Source organism: Pelodiscus sinensis, chromosome 5, assembly GCF_049634645.1.
Source record: "Pelodiscus sinensis isolate JC-2024 chromosome 5, ASM4963464v1, whole genome shotgun sequence".
NCBI lineage: Eukaryota > Metazoa > Chordata > Testudines > Trionychidae > Pelodiscus > Pelodiscus sinensis.
The window spans coordinates 118,682,668-118,704,128 of NC_134715.1; the positions used below are offsets into that span (position 1 = coordinate 118,682,668).

The following is a 21,461-nucleotide window of genomic DNA, read 5'->3' on the forward strand; positions in this document are numbered from 1 at the left end:
GCTGTGCACGAAGAAATGACTGAGGTATTACTAATGAAAAATCAAACAAGGGATTGTTTGATCCTTAAAATGGTGATGAACTTTGTAAACGAGAAAAAACACAGCTGGATAATCTTGTGTACAGATGGCGCACCTATCATTGTCAGCAAATACAGGAGATTCCTTACTCTTGTGAGAACAGCTGAATCACTTGCTTTTGACTAAGAATGTTAAAATGCAGTTAATTGACTAGCCTACTTGATAGGCACTTCCGAATTCCTCCTTTGAAATGTACAAGAGCCCCAGCAGGAACTCCGCTGACACCGGGCTGCAGGTGGGTGCCTGCTTTGAAATGTACAAGAGTCCCCAGCAATGCTTATCAGATAGCTGACTAGTCTTTAACATCCCTACTTTTGACTTTGATTGCATTGTGCATCAGGAAGCACTTTGTGCGCAATCTTGCAGAACTGAACGTGGAAATGTAATGGGACTCATGGTTCACACTGTCAACTGGATTCTTGCTCAAGCCCTTAATCACCATCAATTTCAGTCACTGCTCAAGGAAGTAGATTCTGAATGCCTCAATCTACTAATGCACAATGTTTGCTCGTTATCTCATGGCAAAGTTTAGTCTCGTTTTGCCACTGCATTAATGAGATTAAGCCATTTTTGGATATGAAGGCTGTCAAACACATCAAGCTTCCAGACTGACTGGTTACTCAAGTTTTACTATCTCATTGACATTACTGGTCATTTGAAGGAGATGAATCTTAAACTACAGCAGCAAGTTGTAGTCTCAGCTCCTTCAACAACTTGCTACTGACAATTTAATTTATCTTACAGCCTTTATTATTAGAATACAATTATTATAGATATTATAACCCTAAGAAGGAGGAAAGCTATATGCCTACCTGCTATTTTACAGAGGTGGCAAACGGGGACTTTTAGCAGAGCTGAAAATGCAAACCAACTCTCTAACATGGCAGACCCACATCTCATCCCCTTTTAATTTCAGAATTAAAATGCTAAAATCTATGTGCTTGACTAAGCTGTCTAGAAGAACAGGAGCACTTGCATCTCCAGAATCAGAAATTCAGATTCCAAGCATTCTCTGACTGCCTAGCAAATAGCTGATTAAGCGATTAGGAAAACTTATATCATGTTCTTCTGTAGTGGCTAGACACTACAGAAGACAAAAGCCTACTGTTGATAACAGTGATTCCTTCACCTTAAATGGCAGAGATCCATAAAATTCCTGGATTCAAGTCTTGTGAGAACACATACTGCACATAGTCAACGTGGTTCTACACAATGTAATTTGTGTTTCATTCTTCTAAAAGCTTGGGAAATTATATTAACTGTTGAAAAAGTGTTAAGGTAATATAATCAAGAGTTTATTACATGAGAAGATATTTGTTCTAGAGAAAACGTGCCTCATTCAGTGCACAGAAAAAACAGGTGAAGGTATCAGTTTGCAGGAAGAGAACTAATGTTCCTGTATTTAAGGCAATGGCTTAGGATCCAAGAGAGCTAGGCTCATTTTTTGGCTGTAACAGATTTACTACAGGATGCCGAGCAAGACTATCATTTAAATGCAATATCATCCTTACTCTTGACAGGGTCAGGAGGGCTTGTTCACAGTCCATTACAACCCATATAATTACAGATCTCCATAGATTTAGGACAACTGTTTGGGTGTGGGATTTTTTTGTTTTTAAAAGACTGCAACTTTACCTTCCCTCCTAGGATCAGAGCACATTTGGGGAATTGAAACATAAGGGAACAATTAGAGATGAAGAAACCCATTTACCTACAGGGAATAGGTAGGTAAAGCCATAAGGAGAAACAGAAAACCAAAATGGTATTTGGGAACATAAGTTTGTGTGTTAAAAATAAATGTCAAGAGAAACTAGTGACTATTAAAAGGTCATTAGGGATAAATATTTTTGCTCTACATAAATTAACAAAAAATGGCACTAGCAAGCTATACTGTGACAATCACTTTATTATATGTTCTATTGCTTCTTTAGCCTCACCACTATAAGCTAAAACATTCTAAACCAGGACTCTCTGGTCTGGCAACATCTGTGGTCCAGCAGAGATGTTGCAGGACCAGAGAATCCCAATGGAGGACCAGAAGCAGGGACTCCTGCAGGGACAACAGGGTAGTGAGCTGCCTACAAACTGACACTAGGCTGTCCGACCAGTCCCGGAGTCATGGCAGCACATGACTGCTCAGTAGGGTTTCCAGGGCAGCAGGGCCGGCAGATGGTGGAGAGCCAGGCCAGGGGTTGGGATGGGGGGAGGAAGGATCAGTGGAAAGGGAGCCAGAAATGACCTCCGCTGGCCTGGCAAAATCCCTCATGTGGGATTGGTCAGGTCCCAAGGGTGCTGAAACAGGGAGATCCAACCTCTACTTTTTCTTTGTGTGTTTAAGACTATAAACTCTTTGAGACAGGAATTGTTTTATTTAAATATATGTAGAACCTATTGTAGGTTTTGGATGTCATCATAACAAAAAAATAAATACTTCACTTTTCAGATGTTATGTAAGTTAACAGAAGGAGGAGACATTTATTAGTGCAACAAAACACTAACCTCATCTCTGTGCTTCTGACAAAAGACCAAAAACTGAGATACCGCATCACCCTTTCTGCTTCGTGGAGTAGATGCTGCAGCTTTCTTTCTATTGATGGGAGAACCTGTCCCTCTTTTGGTTTCTCCTTGTTCATATGCCTTTTGTAGGGTAGTAGTCTTAGTCCCTAACTGATCACTTTCTTTTGTATCAGTTGAAGGCAGTTTTGATGTCCTCCTCCTCCTCTTGCTAGGAATGCCAGATTCCTTCATCAATTTCAGACTTTGAGTGGTTTCTTGGTTCGAGTAAGAGGACTCATCTATTTCCTCTAATGGTTCCACAGCAATACCAGCCTCCTTTGCCACTCGAGGATTAAGATGAGGTCTGTCCCTAATGTAGATAAAAGTGAACTTGGCTTTCCGTTCTTCCACTGCCATGCCTAGTGCTTCGCTGGCTTGCTTAATGCCCATCTCCCACTGAGGCCGCAGTTTTCCAGAAACAGGCTTTAACATCTGCAAGAAAAATATAAGCCAGAGTGGGACATTTACTTTTATTACTATAAAACACCAATACAAATTAAAACTGATTATAATAAGATTAAGCACAGTCTTTTCCAAAGATTCCAATGGCATTTGTATGAATGGCCCCGATATAAAGGAAGAACTACTAAATAAGTCTGTCTATGCATGAATCAGTGACATGAAATGCAGTGCTAATTTGCAAAAAGTAATGCAAACTGACTGAGCTGCCACGTAGTCTGTTTTAAAAAAAAAAAAAACTATAAAATTCTGTAAAGCAAACAATCATGAAAGTTTTCTGGAGTGTGTTTTTCCAGTGGTTCAGTATCAGATGACATGTTTCTATAACAATGTAAGAAAAACTTCAACAAAGTATTGTTTTCTCATCTTTTACCTTTATTTTCTCAGCTTTAGTGAGGGCTTGTTTTGCACTTTCCTGGCATAATTGTTCAAACTGTTCTTCTCCTTTAAATGACACAAGGCTCTTCTCAAATATCCAAGCTCGTTCTGGAGCATCACCAAAAAACTGTACATGATACTGACGAAAACTCTTTTTCTGTCCTGTAAATTTAACAATAAGGTTATAGAAGTTACAAAGTTAATTTTGGTTTTAGCATTTTCTATTACTTTCATACTTTGAAATCCTTAAGTAAACTGCCGTATACAGTGCAATGACAGATAAAGCTTGTCCAATTTTCATTCTAAAATCTGATTGGGTATGTCTACACTACAGCGCTAATTCGAACTAACTTAGTTCGAATTAGATAATTCAAACTAAGCTATTCGAACTAACGCATCCAGACTAAAAAACTAGTTCGAATTAGCCTTTAGCTAATTCGAACTAGCATGTCCACATTAAGTGGACCCTGAACCAGGGTTACGGATGGCCGGAAGCAGTTCCGTCAGGGCATCAGATGAGGACTTAGAGCGTGGAGATGCTGCCTCAGGCTAACCGAGGGCTGTGCTTAAAGGGACCCGACCCCCACCCAGGACAGACAGTTCTCAGGGGTGCCCCGCTTGCAAAGCAGTCCTGTCTTGGGGTGCCCTGAGTGCCCACACTGGGCGCATCACAGCACTCGGCCATCAGACCGGCTGCACTTGCCGCAGGCTGCCATCTGGGGAGAGGGGACAATTGGGGGGCTGCAGGAGAGCTTCCACTCCCAGAAGCCCGCAGAGCCAGCCCAGTCCTCCCCATCGGGGGCTCGTACCCCATTCCTCCCTCACCTCCTTCCACTTACCCTTCCCTAGCCCCCCTTCCTGATGTACAAAATAAAGAAAACGTGTGGTCAAAAATAGAATCTCTCTTTATTGAACAAAACTCGGGGAGACTGGAAAAAGGAGGTGGGAGAGGGGAAGAGAGAGGGTGGGAGAAGGGAGGGCAACTAAAATGATCAGAGGTTTGGAACAGGTCCCATATGAAGAGAGGCTAAAGAGACTGGGACTTTTCAGCTTAGAAAAGAGGAGACGGAGGGGGGATAGGATAGAGGTCTATAAAAGCATGAGTGGGATGGAGAAGGTGCATACAGAAAAGTTCTTCATTAGTTCCCATAATAGAAGGACTAGAGGACACCAAAGGAAAGGAATGGGTAGCAGGCTTCAAACTAGTAAAAGAAAGTTGTTCTTCACAAAGCAAAGAGTCAACCTGTGGAACTCCTTGCTGCAGGAGGCTGTGAAGGCTAGAACTAGAACAGAGTTTAAAGAGAAGTGAGATCAAGTCATGGAGGTTGGGTCCATGGAGTGGTATTAGCCAGGGGGTAGGAGTGGTGTCCCTGCCCAAAGTTTGTGGAAGGCTGGAGAGGGATGGCACGAGACAAATGGCTTGGTCACTGTCTTCGGTCCATCCCCTCAAGGGTCCCTAGGGTTGGCCGCTGTCGGCAGACAGGCTACTGGCATAGATGGACCTTTGGTCTGACCCAGTATGGCCATTGTAAGCTCAGGGCTCAGGGTCGGTGGTCTCAGTGGACCACCTTGATTTTCATGCACACCTGCTCCTGGGTGGCCAGGCTGGCAGCTCTCCTGCCCTAGACGGCCACTTTCCTCTGCCTAGTGCGGAGGTCGTGGATGAGGTGCACGATGTCTGCACTAGACCAGGCGGGCGCCCACCTCTTGCAGTCCCTGGCAAGCTCCCGGGAGCCGCCAGCCTGGTCCCAGGAAGAGGGGGAGGGCTGGGGGGCATCGGGTGGCTGGCTCGAGCCGTGCCAGGTGCAGGGTCTGCTAGCTGGGTGCTGGCAGGCTTGAACCTGGCACGGGCACCGTAGCCAGCCCATGCCCCTTTAAGGGGTCCGGGGCCGGGAGGGGGGCAATAGTTTCCCCCTGGTGTTGGCCAGAGTGGCCACCAGGGAAAGCTGGGGAGGGCTAGCCTCCCACTAGTTCAAATGAAGAGGCTACACACCCCTTAATTCGAACTAGTAAGTTCGAACTAGGCTTAGTCCTCGTGGAATGAGGTTTACCTAGTTCGAACTAAGCGCTCCGCTAGTTCAAATTAAGTTCGAACTAGTGGAGCGCTAGTGTAGCGCCTATCAAAGTTAATTAGAACTAATGTCCGTTAGTTCGAATTAACTTTGTAGTATAGACATACCCAGTGTGTTTTGACGTTTCTCAATAAGATAATTTAGAAAGCTTTTTGTAAAAGGAATGATTCCAATTGGTATGTGATTTCAAACTGAACTCACAGAGGCAGGCAGAGTAGAATGATCATTGTGTTAACCATTTATGTCGGGAAGAGGAATGTTGACCTTATGCTCAAGACACTGAACTGGGACGCCAGAGACCTAAGTTCTTTACCAGGGGTGAGCAAAAGGGCCTCCGTGGGCCGGATCCGGCCCGCCAAGCAGAGAGATCCAGGCCATGGAGGCCCTACTACTCCTCTGCCCCCAGACAAATTAGGGCCTGGGGAGTGCACGAAGCCTCCTCCCCTTTGCCAGGAGCACATAGTGCTTTGAAGCGTCGCCTGCTGCTCGCAGGGCGGGGGGGGGGGGAGTGGAGGAGGCTTCATGCACTCCCCCCGCCCTAGGCCAATCAGGGCCTGGGGGGGTGGGGGAGCTACATGAAGCTTCTTTCGCCCTGCCCCTGCCCTGAGATGAGCCCACAGCACTTCAAAGTGCCACGTGCTCCTTGTAGGGCTGGAGGAGGCTTCCCGTGATCTCCCATCCTGATTGGCCAGGGCATGGGTGCCTAGTGGGAAGGGGGCACAGGGACTCCCCCACCCCCAGACCAATCAGGGGTGGGGGTGGGAAAGCCCTACCCCTTCCCATTTAGCCTCTCCCCCCCCAACTTCCCGTTTCAGCCCCACCCCTTCCGGGGTTGCCCAGGGCTACTTTAAAAATTTTTTATTTTGATCAGCTCTCTGCTTTATCTAGACATGTTCAGAATAAGTTAGTCACAGAATAAATAACACTTGATAATCTCTTCAAAACAAGAGGTATGATACATACTTAGGTGTCAGGTAAGCGGGTTAAAATAAACTGCTTTAGTTATAAAACAGATATTACCTTTAAGATTAATTCAGAGGCTCTAAATCAGTGGTCACCAACTAGTAGATCAGGATTTACTGGTAGATCCTGTAGTGTCTGAGAGGTGATCCTGACTGGTTTGGTTGGGAGGTTATGAAGTGCCAGTACTTCAGCTACCCCGCTCCCCACTCCCACCATGCTGCTTGGGAGCTGCCTACCGGGAGCTTTCTTCTTGCTGTGCATGGTGGGGGAGACTGAGGACAGGGATGCTGAGATGTTAGGGTTTCCTCTTCCTCCAATCCATGTACCCCATCTCCACAGAATAAGCAGCATGCGGCCTTGGAGAAGGGGAAGGGAAGGAAATGGGGCAAGGTATTTGGGTTTGAGGCAGATCCTGAACTGACAAATTCCGAAAGTGATCTTGTGCTTCAAAAGGTTGGATACCACTGTTCTAAATAGAGGCTGGAAAGCCTTTTTCTTTTGCCTCCAATAATAAAATGTTTGGTTTAAAAATATATATGATAAGTTTAAACTAGATGGGAAAAACAATTGGTTATTGGACTGAATAAAAAGTTTTCCCTTTCACCAAGATGCCACATAAATTTTTTGTTAAACTGAAGTAAAAGTTTACACTACTAACAAATGCCTATAATGTATGTTACCTTTCAACAATATTGATAGTTAAATAAAAAAGCATTAGAAAGCTAGTTCAGAGTTGTGGTTACATCTTCAAACTTTGGATTCTTAACCCGAAGTCTAAATTTTGTGGGTTGCTAAATTCTGTGTTTTAATAATTTTTTTTTTAATATTTGACAGGAAATGTATACTGCCAAATGCCTGAAATTTTAGCTCCACTTTAACCAGCTGCTGGATGTAGAATGTATTTGTTTTGCTGCCCTGTTATGGGATGGGATACAAAGGAGGGAGAGGGGGGCACATACTCTCCTCCTGATATCAACGGAAAGTTTTTCTAAAGTGCTTCTCCTTAGATCATTGAGAAAAAAGCTAATCTTCAGTGAATCTTCAGAGGCATACAGGAATAGGGCTCTGCATAAGTAGATCAATCCACTAACAAACCAAATTAGATTTCAGCAGAAGAACTTATCAAGCCTTCTAATTTCAATGAAGCAAGGCTTGATGGGAGTATCAGTCTACTACATGCAGTGTTGTAGCTGTGTCAGACCCAGCATATTACAGACACAAGGTCGGGGAGGCAATCTCTTACTACAACTTCTCTTGGTAAGACGCACAAGCTTTGTACCTCAAAAGCTCTTCAAATATAAGAAATAGTTGAGGATCTTCAGTACAGATGCCTGCACTGGCTCTGGCCCCGTTTGGATGTCCATATTGAGATTCGATCCTATTTTGATAAGTAAGTCTTTCTGGTTGATTATTTCCTGCTCGGTATCAGGATTTTCTAGATTGGTAGGGCACAGTCTATGCCTATGGTAATTAATCAGACAATACCAGTGTTGTGATTTGAGATCTGCTTGATGTATCTTGCAGTGGTGTAAAGTCAGATTTGGGCACTCTGGGATGGTTAGATGGACACACATACTTGATCTCTCTGCCAAAAATACCCCATGATCTATGTGAGAGGGCTGGCTGCTGACCAGCCCATAGGACCAATTAGGTGATACTGGCATTGGTGGAAATAGCTCTTGGGGGGCCATCACTGTGCAGATTGCTGCACTGGTCTAGGTGTGTGTAAGACTCAACATATCTCCTCCTCCTCATGTGATAGTGGAAGGCTTGATCCTGCTGGAGCAGTAGAAAGGCTCAACTGGGGTACTGTCAGGGTGCCATTGGCACCAAAGAGTTGTATTCTGGTGTTGAAGCTACTGAAAGATAAGCATGGCTGGTGAAGGTCAGCAGCAGTACTAGGAAGGTCAAAAGCATCTGTTCCGAAGGTGTAAAGTGTTTGCCATGGTGCACTGATACAGCAGGTAGTACTGTTGAGGTTGCCGGTGCAGACTCATGTAGTCTTGCTGGTGCCCTCACCTAAGGAGCAGACATACAGAGTGTGTTTGTCTGAAATAGGTGTTGCAAGTCTGCAAGTAATGCAGCATTTAATTCCTGCTGAGCCAGGTATATCCCAGAGAGGGAAACAAACTGAAAACATGGCAATGAAAAGTTTTGTGGTTTTTTTTCTTAAAGAGAAAAGAAAAAAACTGGCTGAACCAACCAAATAAATGATTAAAAAAATAAATTTAAGAGATATCGGTAACAAAACAAAGATCTCAATATGAAGTATGAGGGTGACTGCTAAGTTCTGACCAAGGCCACTGGTGGTTGAGAAGGAACTAAAGGCATTGTTGGCTGCGCATGCAGGCTAGTGGCTCTACACGGGCATGCCAGCTGCCTGCATGTGCAGCATACAAAGGGCACTGCTACTGCAATTCTCTGATTTGGGTCACAGAGGCACAAAGACACCTAACCACACACAGGGAAACTCCTCAAAGAAGAACTACCACTTGTGATGAGTAGGGTTCTGATTTTGTCATGGTTATTTTCAAACACAACTCACAGACAGATCATGAAAAACAGGAGATGAGAACTCAAGCCCCACTTCAGATGAGAGGGGAGGCTCCAGAGTCCCAACCACCCAAGAGCTGTGGGACCACTACTAGATGATAGCTCCAACCAAACTGAAGAGGAATATATAATGGAATATTCAAAGACACAGAAGAGGTTACTCACCTGTACAGTAACTGAGGTTCTTTGAGATGGCTGACCCTGTGCGAGCTCCAGTTTAGGTGTCTGAGCACCTCTGAGCCTCTAGTTAAAAATTTGTGGTAGCAATGCCTTGGGTAGGCTGCACATGAAGGGCAGCTGGCTCATGCTGTTTGGAGCGGCAATCTCCACATACAGTCAACTGTCTCCTCAGTTCCTTCTTTGTCTCAGAAGATAAAAAAGACTTCAAACCAGAGGGGATGAGGGTCATTAGTGGAATACCTACAGGGCGAACTATCTTGAAGAATCTCACATTACTACACAGGTGAATATCCTTCCCTTGTTCAAGGAGCGTCTCTGTGAGTGCTCCACTTTGTGTGTGACTATAGAACCGTGCCTCTCCCAGGAGTAGGGGACTTAAGAGCATGAGTGTACTTTAGATAGCTCAGTTTCGCCGAAGCGTACACGGGAAGCAGAATGAGATTCCAACGCACAATGCTTACTGCACATATGGGCAGATGCCCAAGTAGTTGCTTTGCAAATGTCAATTATAGGGAACCTAAGAACGGTCGTACTGGGTGAGACCAAAGGGCCATCTAGCCGAGTAGCCTGTCTGCCGACAGTGGCCAACACCTGGTGCCCCAGAGAGGGTGATAAAGCGATTTGTCTCCTGCCATCCCAATCCAGCCTCTGACAATCAGAGGCCAGGGACACCATTTCTGTCCCCTGACTAATAGCCTTTTATGAACCTAACCTTCATGGAATTAGCTTCTCTTTAAACTCTGTTCTAGTTCTAGCCTTCACAGCCTGCCCTGGCAAGGAGTTCCACAGGTTGACTACACGCTGTGTGAAGAAGAACTTTCTTTTATTAGTTTTAAACCTGCTCCCCATTAATTTCATTTGGTGTCCTCTAGTTCTTCTATTATGGGAACTAATAAATAACTTTTCTTGATTCACCCTCTCCACACCACTCATGATTTTATATAGCTCTATCATATCCCCCCTCAGTCTCCTCTTTTCTAAACTGAAAAGTGCCAGTCGCTTTAACCTCTCTTCATATGGGACCCGTTCCAAACCCCTAATCATTTTAGTTGCCCTTTTCTGAACCCTTTCCAAGGCCAAAATATCTCTTTTGAGGTGAGGAGACCACATCTGTACACAGTATTCAAGATGTGGGCGTACCATAGTTTCATACGGGGCAGTAAGATATTCTGGGTCTTATTTTCTATCCCTTTCTTAATAATTCCTAGCATCCTTTTTGCCTTTTTGACCATCGCTGCACACTGCGTGGAAGTTTTCAGAGAACTCTCCACGATAACTCCAAGATCTCTTTCCTGATTTGTCATAGCCAAATTAGACCCATCATACTGTACGTATAGTTGGGGTTATTTTTCCCGATGTGCATTACTTTACACTTATCCACATTAAATTTTATTTGCTATTTTGTTTCCCAATCACTCAGTTTGGTGAGACCTTTTTGGAGTCCCTTACAATCTGCTTCTGTCTTGACTATCCTAAACAGTTTGATATCATCTGGAAACTTTACCACCTCACTGCTTACCCCTTTCTCCAGATCATTTATGAATAAGTTGAACAGAATTGGTCCCAGGACTGACCCTTGGGGGACACCACTAGTTACCCCTCTCCATTCTGAAAATTTACCATTTATTCCTACCCTTTGTTCCTGTTTTTAACCAGTTCTCAATCCATGAAAGGACCTTCCCTCTTATCCCACGGCAATGTAATCTGCACAAGAGCCTTTGGTGAGGGACCTTGTCAAAGGCTTTCTGAAAATCTAAGTATACTATATCTACTGGATCCCCTTGTCTGCATGTTTGTTAACCCCTTCAAAGAACTCTAATAGATTAGTAAGACAGGATTTCCCTTTACAGAAACCATGTTGACTTTTGTCCAACAAATTATGTTCTTCAACGTGCCTCACAATTTTATTCTTTACTATTATTTCGACTCATTTGCCCGATACTGAAGTTAGACTTACCGGTCTGTAATTCCCAGGATCGCCTCTAGATCGCCAATATTTAAATATTGGTGTCACGTTAGCTACCTTCTAGTCATTAGGTACGGAAGCCGATTTAAAGGATAGGTTACAAACCGTAGTGAATAGTTCAGCAATTTCCCATTTGGATTCTTTTAGAACCCTTGGATGAATGCCCGGAGATTTGCTGACATTAAGTTTTTCTATTTGTTCCAAATTCTCCTCTAATGACACTTCAATCTGGGACAGTTCCTCAGATTCATCACCCACAAAGGATGGTGCAGATTTGGGAATCTCCCTAACGTCCTCAGCCGTAAAGACTAAAGCGAAGAAATCATTTAGTTTCTCCACAATGGCTTTATCATCCTTGATTGCTCCTTTTATATCTTGATAGTCTAGGAGACCCACTGGTTTTTTAGCAGGCTTCCTGCTTCTAATGTACTAAAAAACATTTTGCTATTTCTTTTTGAGTTTTTGGCTAACTGTTCCTCACATTTTTTTTTCCTTTTCTTATTACATTTTTACACTTGATTTGACAGTGTTTATGTTCCTTTCTATTTATCTCACTTCTTAAAAGATGCCTTTTTGTCCCTCACTGCTTCTTTTACATGGTGGTTAAGCCACGGTGACTCTTTTTTAGGTCTCTTGCTATGTTTTTTAATTTGGGGTATACATTTAAGTTGGGCCTCTATTATGGTGTCTTTAAAAAGTTTCCATGCAGCTTGCAGAGATTTGGCTCTAGTCACTGTGCCTTTTAATTTCTGTTTAACTAACCTCCTCATTTTTGTGTAATTCCCCTTTTTGAAATTAAATGCCAGAGTGCTGGACTGCTGAGTTGTTCTTCCCACCACAGGAATGTTAAATGTTATTATATTATGGTCACTATTCCCAAGCGGTCCTGCAACGGTTATCTCCTGGACCTATGCTGCGCTCCACTCAGGACTAAATCGAGAATTTCCTCTCCCCTTGTGGGTTCCTGTACCAGCTGCTCCAAGAAGCAGTCATTTATGCCATTGAGAAATTTTCTCTCTGCTTCTCTTCCTGGGGTGACATGTATCTAGTCAATATGGGGATAATTAAAATTCCCCATTATTATAGAGTTCTTTATTTTGGTAGCCTCTCTAATCTCCCTCAGCATTTCAATGTCAGTATCGCTGTCCTGGTCAGGTGGTCGATAATATATCCCTACCACTAATTTCTTATTGTGGGAGCATGGAATTATTATCCAGAGCGAGTCTATTGAACATGTTGATTCATTTAATATTTTTATTTCATTTGATTCTGCATTCTCTTTCACATACAGTGCCACATCCTTCAGGAAAGCAACTGATGCGGCTTTAACCCTGTTTGACTGTGTGCACAGGGCTATTGGGGGATTCAAGTTACTTTTGTGGTACCAGAGCAAGATACGTTCCAAAATCCATTTGGATAGCCACTGTGATGTGAAGGATTTCTGAAATGGCCTCATTCGGTCTATATAGAAAGCAAGAGTTCTAGAGACATCCCATGTATGCAGGGCTGCTTCTCTGTCAGCATGTGATTTAGGGTAGAATATAGGAAATTATATGGATAGGTAGAAGTGGAAAGATGAAGGCACTTGTGTTATGAATTTTGCATATGAACAGAGTACTAACTTGTCCTTTAAAAAATGTTATGTACAATTAGGGATCCCAATTCTCCCACTCTAACTGAAGTAATTGCCACTAAAAAGTTCATGGACAAATGTAATAGCAGGCAAATGGCCATGGTCTTGAAGGATTTGCCAATGGGAACACTGAGATTAGGTTGAGGTCCCAACATCAGAATAGGTAGTATGATGGCGGAGGCGTTCTGTATTCCTCTGAAGAAGATCCTGGGGAGTGGGTGGGTTAATACAGAAAACCCATCAACAGTGTTGGGGAAGGTGCTTATTGCGATGAGGTGACTCAAAGAGCTCAGGGAATAGCCTGAGTACTTTAATGAGAGCACGCAGTTAAGGATGGTAGGGAGTGTGGACATGCTCATGGAGAAGCCAGACAGGTATGGCACTATGTACAGATACCTGCCACTTATGTGTATATGTTTACTGAGTAGAATCTCATTATGCTCTACTCAAGTCCAACTTCAAGAGTGCAAACTAGAGAGGAACCATGACCTGAGCCAAATTATCTGAATATTCACATGACAAATCCGGCCTGCATCCTGTGTGTGAACGTGAGATATCAGAGGGAAGGACCATGATGGTTTGGTGACCATGCTAACGAGGCAAGGGAATCAGGTTTGCCTGGGATAAGTTGGGGCTATCAAGATCACCCTGGCTTTGTTGTTTGGTATTTTCCAGGACTCTGTGGAATCATTGGGAGGGCATATAGTAGAGGTGCATCACATTTTATACTGAAAGCATCCCCTAGGGAGTGACGACTGAGACCTGCATGGGAGCAATAATGTGGACATTTGGTAGAGTAACAAATCAAAAACAGGTCTACCACAGGACATTCTTAGTGCCTGAATAGTTTCACAAGGATGTTGGGGTCCTTCTACATCTCGTGGAACGAGGTGTACAGATAGTTCGGAATGGCTAGCTAGTCCGAACTATGTAGCCCATGCCGCGTGTAGCCGCGCGGCACGGGGTTCGAACAAGCCGGCATTTAAAAATGGCGCCGGCCGGCTTATGCAAATAAAGCCCGGGAAATTCAAATCCCGGGCTTCATTTGCACGTTCGGTATGCATACATTACCCCGCTAGTTTGCACTAGCGGGGTAGTGTAGACATACCCTTTGTTCTTAACTATCTTGAACAATTTAGTATCATCTGTTTGAGGGGTTTGAATACAGTTCAGTCTCACACCTGGTGGGACCTCATGTAGAGTCTGGTATGCCAGATGACAAACATGGCTGCCGGCATAAGTCATGAAAGATGTAGGTAAGGTCCCATGGGAAGCAAGACTGAAGGGAAAAACAACTGAGGAGAGTTGGAAGTATTTCAAAGGGACGTTGTTAAGGGCCCAAAAGCAAACAATTCCGCTGTGTAGGAAAGATAGAAAATATGGCAAAAGACCAGCTTGGCTTAACAAGGAGATCTTGCATGATCTCAAAATAAAAAAGGAGTCATATAAAAAATGGAAACTAGGACAAATAACAAAGGATGAATATAGGCAAGCAACACGGGAATGCAGAGGCAAGATTAGAAAGGCAAAAGCACAAAATGAGATCAAACTAGCTACAGGCATAAAGGGAAACAAGACGACCTTTTATAAATACATTAAAAGCAAGAGGAAGACCAAGGACAGGGTAGGCCCACTGCTTAGTGAGGAGGGAGAAGCAGTAACAGGAAACTTGGAAATGGCGGAGATGCTCAATGACTTCTTTGTTTCGGTCTTCACCGAGAAGTCTGGAGGTGTGCCTAACGTAGTGAATACAAGCAGAGAGAGGGTAAGTTTAGAAGATAGGATACACAAAGAACAAGTTAAAAATCACTTAGGAAAGTTAGATGTCAGAAAGTCACCAGGTCCTGATGAAATGCATCCCAGGATACTCAAGGAGCTGATAGAGGAGGTATCTGAGCCTTTAGCTATGATCTTTGAAAAATCATGGCAGACAGGGGAGATTCCAGAAGACTGGAAAAGGGCAAATATTGTGCCCATCTATAAAAAGGGGAATAAGAACAACCCAGGAAACTACAGACCGGTCAGTTTAACGTCTGTCCCAGGGAAGATAATGGAGCAGGTAATTAAGGAAATCTTATGCAAACACTTGGAAGGTAATAAAGTGATAGGGAATAGCCAGCATGGGTTTGTGAAGAACAAGTCATGCCAAACTAATATGATAGCTTTCTTTGATAGGCTAACGAGCCTTGTGGATAAGGGAGAAGCGGTGGATGTCATATACCTAGACTTTAGTAAGGCATTTGATACGGTCTCGCATGATATTGTTATTGATAAACTAGGCAAATATAACTTAGATAGGGCCACGATAAGGTGGGTGCATAATTGGCTGGATAACCGTAGTTAGAGAGTTGTTGTTAACGGTGCTAAATCCTGCTGGAAAGGGATAACAAGTGGAATTCCACAAGGGTCTTTTTTGGGACCCGTACTGTTCAATATCTTCATCAATGATGTAGATATTGGGATAGAGAGTACGCTTATTAAGTTTGCAGATGATACCAAACTGGGTGGGGTTGCGACTTCTTTGGAGGATAGGGACATAATTCAAAATGACCTTAGCAAGTTAGAGAAATGGTCAGAGGTAAACAGGATGAGATTTAATAAAGAGAAATGCAAAGTGCTCCACTTAGGAAGGAACAATCAGTTCCATACATACAAGATGGGAAGCGACAGTCTAGGAAGGAGCATTGCGGAAAGGGATGTAGGGGTCATAGTGGACCACAAGTTGAATATGAGTCGTCAGTGTGATGCTGTTGCAAAAAAAGCAAACATGATTCTAGGTTGTATCAACAGGTGTGTTGTAAGCAAAACTCGTGAAGTCATTCTGCCGCTCTACTCTGCACTAGTTAGGCCTCAGCTGGAGTACTGTGTCCAGTTCTGGGTGTCACATTTCAAGAAAGATGTGGAGAAATTGGAAAGGGTACAGAGAAGAGCGACAAGAATGATTAAAGGTTTAGAGAACATGACCTATGAAGCCAGGCTTCATGAACCGGGCTTGTTTAGTTTGGAAAAAAGAAGATTAAGGGGGGACATGATAGCGGTTTTCAAATATCTAAAAGGGTGTCACAAGGAGGAAGGAGAAAATTTGTTCCTCTTGATTACTGAGGACAGGACAAGGAGTAATGGGCTTCAAGTGCAGCAGGAGAGGTTTAGATTGGACATTAGGAAAAATTCCTAACTGTCAGGGTGGTCAAATATTGGAATAAATTGCCAAGGGAGGTGGTAGAATCTCCCTCTCTGGAGATATTTAAGAACAGGTTAGATAGACATCTGTCAGGGATGGTGTAGACGGAGCTTGGTCCTGCCTTGAGGGCGGGGGGGCTGGACTCGATGACCTCTTGAGGTCCCTTCCAGTCCTATTATTCTATGATTCTATGTAGGCAAAGTCTAGAGCAGATATTCCTAACCTTTTCCCCCCCATGGAGGAACCCCTTAAATAATTTTTTATATCCTGAGAAACCCCTACTTATGAAAACGTTTGCTTAGCCAGAAAAAGTTGACAGTGGGGAGCGCAATTCAATTATTGCTAAATTATTGTCAAGAAAATTTATTTGTAAAGAGCTGTTACATATGTCAACTTACATTGTAAAAAAAAAAAAAAAAAAAAAACTGGAGCATCCAAAGTCAATATAAAGTTTTCTTTCAGTGTGACACTTGGGCTTATTTCTTTTTGCACAAATGTTGAATTCTTGGCCGAATTTTTTTGACAAACACACTCACAGTTCTTCCTCGACAGACAGCAGACGATTTCTTTCTTTGCTTTTAATGTTAGTAAGAGAGAAAGCTTGTTCACAAAGGTAAGAAGTTGAAAACTGGAGCAAGGTGTTCACTGCTTTTGCTGAGATCACAGGATACTCTCTTCTTATTGAAATCCAAAACACATCAAGTGGCACTTTATTGAATTTTATCTTCAAAGTTCAATCGCACTGTAGTTCAGTCAGTTGTTGTTGTTCTTTCAGACTGAGTAAATTTTGTGAGAACTCAACAAAAGAGTTCCTAACCCAGTCATACATTTCTGATGACAAAGAAGGAAAGTATTGGTCAAGCTTTTCTGTCTGATTCCAAATGATTGGTAATTAATGGGATAAATTCTTTATAATCTGTGTGACTCAGAAACTGAAGTAGAAGCAGAAACATTTCAATATTTCCATTTGAAAGGTGTCTTTTCCAAACCTTGAGTTTATTCTTGAATGCAAGAAGTTTGTCTGTGGAAGTTAGAATGTTTTCTTTTGGGCCCTGCATGGTGGTGTTCAAGGTGTTGAAGTGTTGATAAATATCTGCTAAGTAGGATAGTGTCAGCAGCCATTTTGTATCTTCAAGAAAGTCAAAAAACCGGTTTTATTATCGTTGCAGAAAAGCAGTAGATCCTCTCGCAGCTCAAATACCCTTGTTAAAACTTTCCCTCTTGAAAGCCATCTAACATCGGTGTGTAGAAGGAGAGTCACATCATCTTTTTGCATATTTTCACACAGCTCTGCAAACATGTGTGACTTAAGAGAGCGCTGCTTTATAAAATTTACCACATTCACAACTACATTAAGGACTTGTTTTAAATCCTCCCCAATAGTTTTTGAAACAAGAACTTTCTGGTGGAGAAAGCAGTGGGTCGTTATGACATCAGGGTTTTTTTCTTTGAGTGTAACAAAGCCTTTTATTGAGCCGATCGTTGAGGGGACACCATCAGTGCAAATTCCAATACACTGGCTCCATGACAAACCACAGGATTCACAAGATGTTGAAAATGTCTTGACCTTTGGTCATTTCTGGCAGCTCTTTACAACAACAAAAATTTTCCATTATTTCACCTTCATTTTCAAATCGTACGAATGCCAACAGCTGAACTTTACTTGTTATGTCTGTTGACTCGATGACTTGGAGAGCAAAGTTAGTATTTTTTAGTATTTCAGACAAGATATCTTCAATGTTGTGTGACATGTCATCTACATGCCAACTAACAGTATTTGTAGAAACAGGAACTTTGTCAATTTCACTTTCAGCCTCTTTGCCTATCATTGTACTCACTATTATTTTACAAGCACGCATCATTAGGCTCAGCAACAGTGTGACTTTTCATTTTTTGTGCAACTTGCTCAGCTACTAAATAGCTTGCTACTTGAATCTTTTCACTGATAATTATCTTCTTCTCAAGAACTTTACGTTGTTTTCCTTGTGAATCCAAAAGTCGTTGAAAGTAATCAACTGTTTTATTTGACAAGTGGCCATGACTAGTAGTGAAGTGTCAATTTAACTTGGCCGGGGACATAGCTGTATGTGTTAGTTTTTCCCCGCAAACAATGCACAATGGAACGGGACAATTTTCATCTCCAGTCCATGTAAAACCAATGGCCTAGGAACTGTTATTATAAAGGCAATTTTTTAAAATAGTCACTTCTCTTCCTCTTTCACTTGTACTTCGCTCTGATAATTTTGATTCATTTTCACTGTCCTCGCTTTCACTGATGCGCCTTCTTTTCATATACTTCCACATTGTTTTATTTTCGACGGCCGTATGTAAATACTGTTATAAGGTGAGATTTTAGATACACGAAAACAACCACAGTTTCGGTAAAAACATTAATTTACAAAACTGCACAAAGACTACAAATCTACAAAATAGCAAATAACCATAAAGTGCACTAGAAAAGATTAGAAACACGGAGAATTCTGGGAAGCAGAAGGGCAGGCACAATACAACTAAATATAACCTTAGATACGAACTGGCCAAAACAAAACAAAGGGCAGTTGGTAGCGTACAAAGATTACTCAAGTATTGCCAATTGCTGGACAAAAATTCCTGCGATATTTTAAGGGATATTTGGAATTGTTTGCAGTATTTCAAAATTTTTATTTATTTATTCCATGATTTCTTGCAGAACCACGGATGATGGTCTGCGGAACCCCGATTGGGAAACACTGGTCGAGAGGTTGTAAGCTGTTTTATTCAGTTAAAATGAAGTTTGACAATGAGAAAAACTGCTGTTGAGGCAAGAATGCTGTTGTTGTGGTACAGTCAGGTGAGTGCCTATAAACTTGAGCTGTTCAGTTGGAGTTAATGTGCATTTTGGGGATTAAATTGTAGACCCAGTCAGGCAGAAGGTAGTTGTCCAGACATAGGAATATTCTTACCCTGATTTGTGGAGATGCTTGGCGATGATTGCATGGACTTTGGAAAAGACTCAGGGAGCAGTAGAAAGATCAAAAGGGAGAACCCTGTACTGGAAATTGATGGGTGCACACTATGAAGCGGAGGAATCTTCTGTGTGCAGGATGTATTGTGACATGGAAATATGCATCCTGAAGGCTGATAGCCAATTTCCCTTGTCCAGTGCTGGGATTATAGTAGCAAGGCTAACTATCTGGAAGTGTTGTGGGTGGACAAAGTTGTTCATCTTCCACACTATAGTGGCTACTGCTACAATGAAGAAGCCATACTCAATTGGCTAAATAGACACACTGTTCAAGCCAACTACCCAAACTCAACCAGCCAAATACCCATGTGACTGGCGGCTAGTGTGTTGGACACCACGGCTCTAGATCATCCCTGATAGATGTCTACTTAACCTGCTCTTAAATATCTCCAATGATGGATATTCCACAACCTCCCTAGGCAATTTATTCCAGTGTTTAACCACCCTAACAGTTAGGAAGTTTTTCCTAATGTCCCAACTAAACCTGCCTTGATGCAATTTAAGCCCATTGTTTTTTGTCCTATCATCAGATGTTAAGGAGAACAATTTTTCTCCCTCCTCCTTGTAACACCCTTTTAGATACTTGAAAACTGCTATAATTTCTCCTCTCAGTCTTCTCTTTTCTAAACTAAGCAAACCCAATTCTTTCAGTCTCCCTTCATAGGTCATGTTTTCTAGACCTTTCATCATTTTGCTGCTCTTCTCTGGACCTTCTCCAATTTCTCCACATCTTTCTTGAAATGTGGTGCCTAGAACTGGACACAATACTCCAAATGAGGCCTAATCAAACCAGAGTAGAACAAAAGAATTACTTAATGTGTCTTGCTCACAACACTCCTGTTAATGCATCCCAGAATCATATTTGCATTTTTTGTAGCCATGTCATACTGCTGACTCAGATTTAGCTTGTGGTCCATTATGAGACCTGGATCCATTTCTGCAGTATTCTTTCCTAGACAGTCGCTTCCCATTCTGTACGTGTGAAACGGATCGTTCCTTCCTAAGGAGTACTTTGCATTTATCCTTATTAAACATCATCCTATTTATCTCAGACCATTTCTCCAGATCATTTTGAATTATGACCCTTTTTTCCAAAGCACTTGCAACCCCTACCAACTTGGTAATCATCTGCAAACTTAATAAGTGTGAAGAACCTGTGACTTCTGTGGTAATTTTACCCTTAGGAATGAGAAGAGATTTTTTTTATAGCTTATTGGAATACATAACCGATAACACAGGGAAAGGGCAAATTTCAAGTTTTCCATTGTCTCGTTTATATACACCTCTGATCAGCCAACCGTCCAGTCAGAAGCATGTAATAATGCTCTTCCTTCATAGATACTATCCACAGCCATTTTGTGAAAACTCTCAATGTGATGGAAAGCACTGGTAATGATTAACGCCCACTGTGAATCTTAGTAATTGCCTTTGAATGAAGTGGAGGGATGTGTGAAAGATCATGTCCTCCAAATTCAAAGTCATGAATCAGTCTTGAATCTGAAGAGAGGGAATGGCAAACGCAGGCACTGCCATCACAAGTCAGAGGCAGCATATGTATTGTTCAGCCTTCTCAGGTCTAGCATGGGACAAAGAACCCCTTTTTCTTTTTCAGGACAAATAAATACCGGAGAAGCAGCCTCTTCCTTGGCTCCTACGTAATACAGAGACCAATTCGAATTGGAAGAAGCTTTAATGACAAGACAAGACTCACTAAATGGGGGTGGTTAGAGGGTAAAGAATAGAAAATGATATGGTAGCATTGGTCAATGACATCTATTATCCATTTCTCAGCAGTGATGGTCATGCAATTCCTATGGAAAGGGGAAAGTTGGTTCCTGAAGGTGGAGACATACTTTGGATAGACGCATGTAATTCTTGATACACCTCTCAAATCTGTTCCCACAGAGGGTTCTGGATTAATCAAATAAGAAGAAAACTGGGGTCACCTGCAGTTCCTGGACATTTTCTTTTGAGAGTAATCTGTTGACCTTGAAAGTACAACAGGGTCTTCTATCTATGGAGAACAGACTTTAAGGGACCACAGTGTACCCTTGAATCTTTAAGGGAATGAAATACTTTGTTCTTTGGCTAAACATGGAGAAAGGTCCTTGGCCTAGCTATCCTGCTCCACTTTACCTGCAACTATGCCAGGCCTGGAGTGAGGAGAAACGGACACAGCCTGGCTCAATTTGGAGCTGACCAGAGAGAAAGCAGGAGTTTCATTCATTGGTCAGAGCATGAAACAGAGCTTGTCCACCCAGCAGTCATGAAAGCAAGTAAGCCCCCACTCTTACAGGGGGAAAAAAAGGAGGACCTCATTGAGAAACCTCAACTATGGGAAATCTGGACTCCTCAGGCCACACCCCAAACTTAAGGATCTAAACAGAGAGTGACTCAAGAGTTTCTGTGCAAGAAGGGGACAAGAGGCCACCTCTCCT

General features: G+C 42.5%; 1 protein-coding gene across 4 annotated transcripts in view; it reads right to left on the bottom strand.

The window, feature by feature from the left end:
• NSD2 (nuclear receptor binding SET domain protein 2) overlaps positions 1 to 21,461 on the bottom strand; it is a 190,766-nt gene that overhangs the window by 103,719 nt on the left and 65,586 nt on the right. For all 4 annotated transcript variants that reach the window (XM_075930893.1, XM_075930890.1, XM_075930891.1 and 1 more), the window contains 2 exons: positions 3,467 to 3,633; positions 2,578 to 3,066 (listed from right to left, as the gene is read on the bottom strand). In XM_075930893.1, coding sequence (XP_075787008.1) covers positions 2,578 to 3,066; positions 3,467 to 3,633 — 656 coding nt within the window. The remainder of the gene's footprint in view (positions 1 to 2,577; positions 3,067 to 3,466; positions 3,634 to 21,461) is intronic.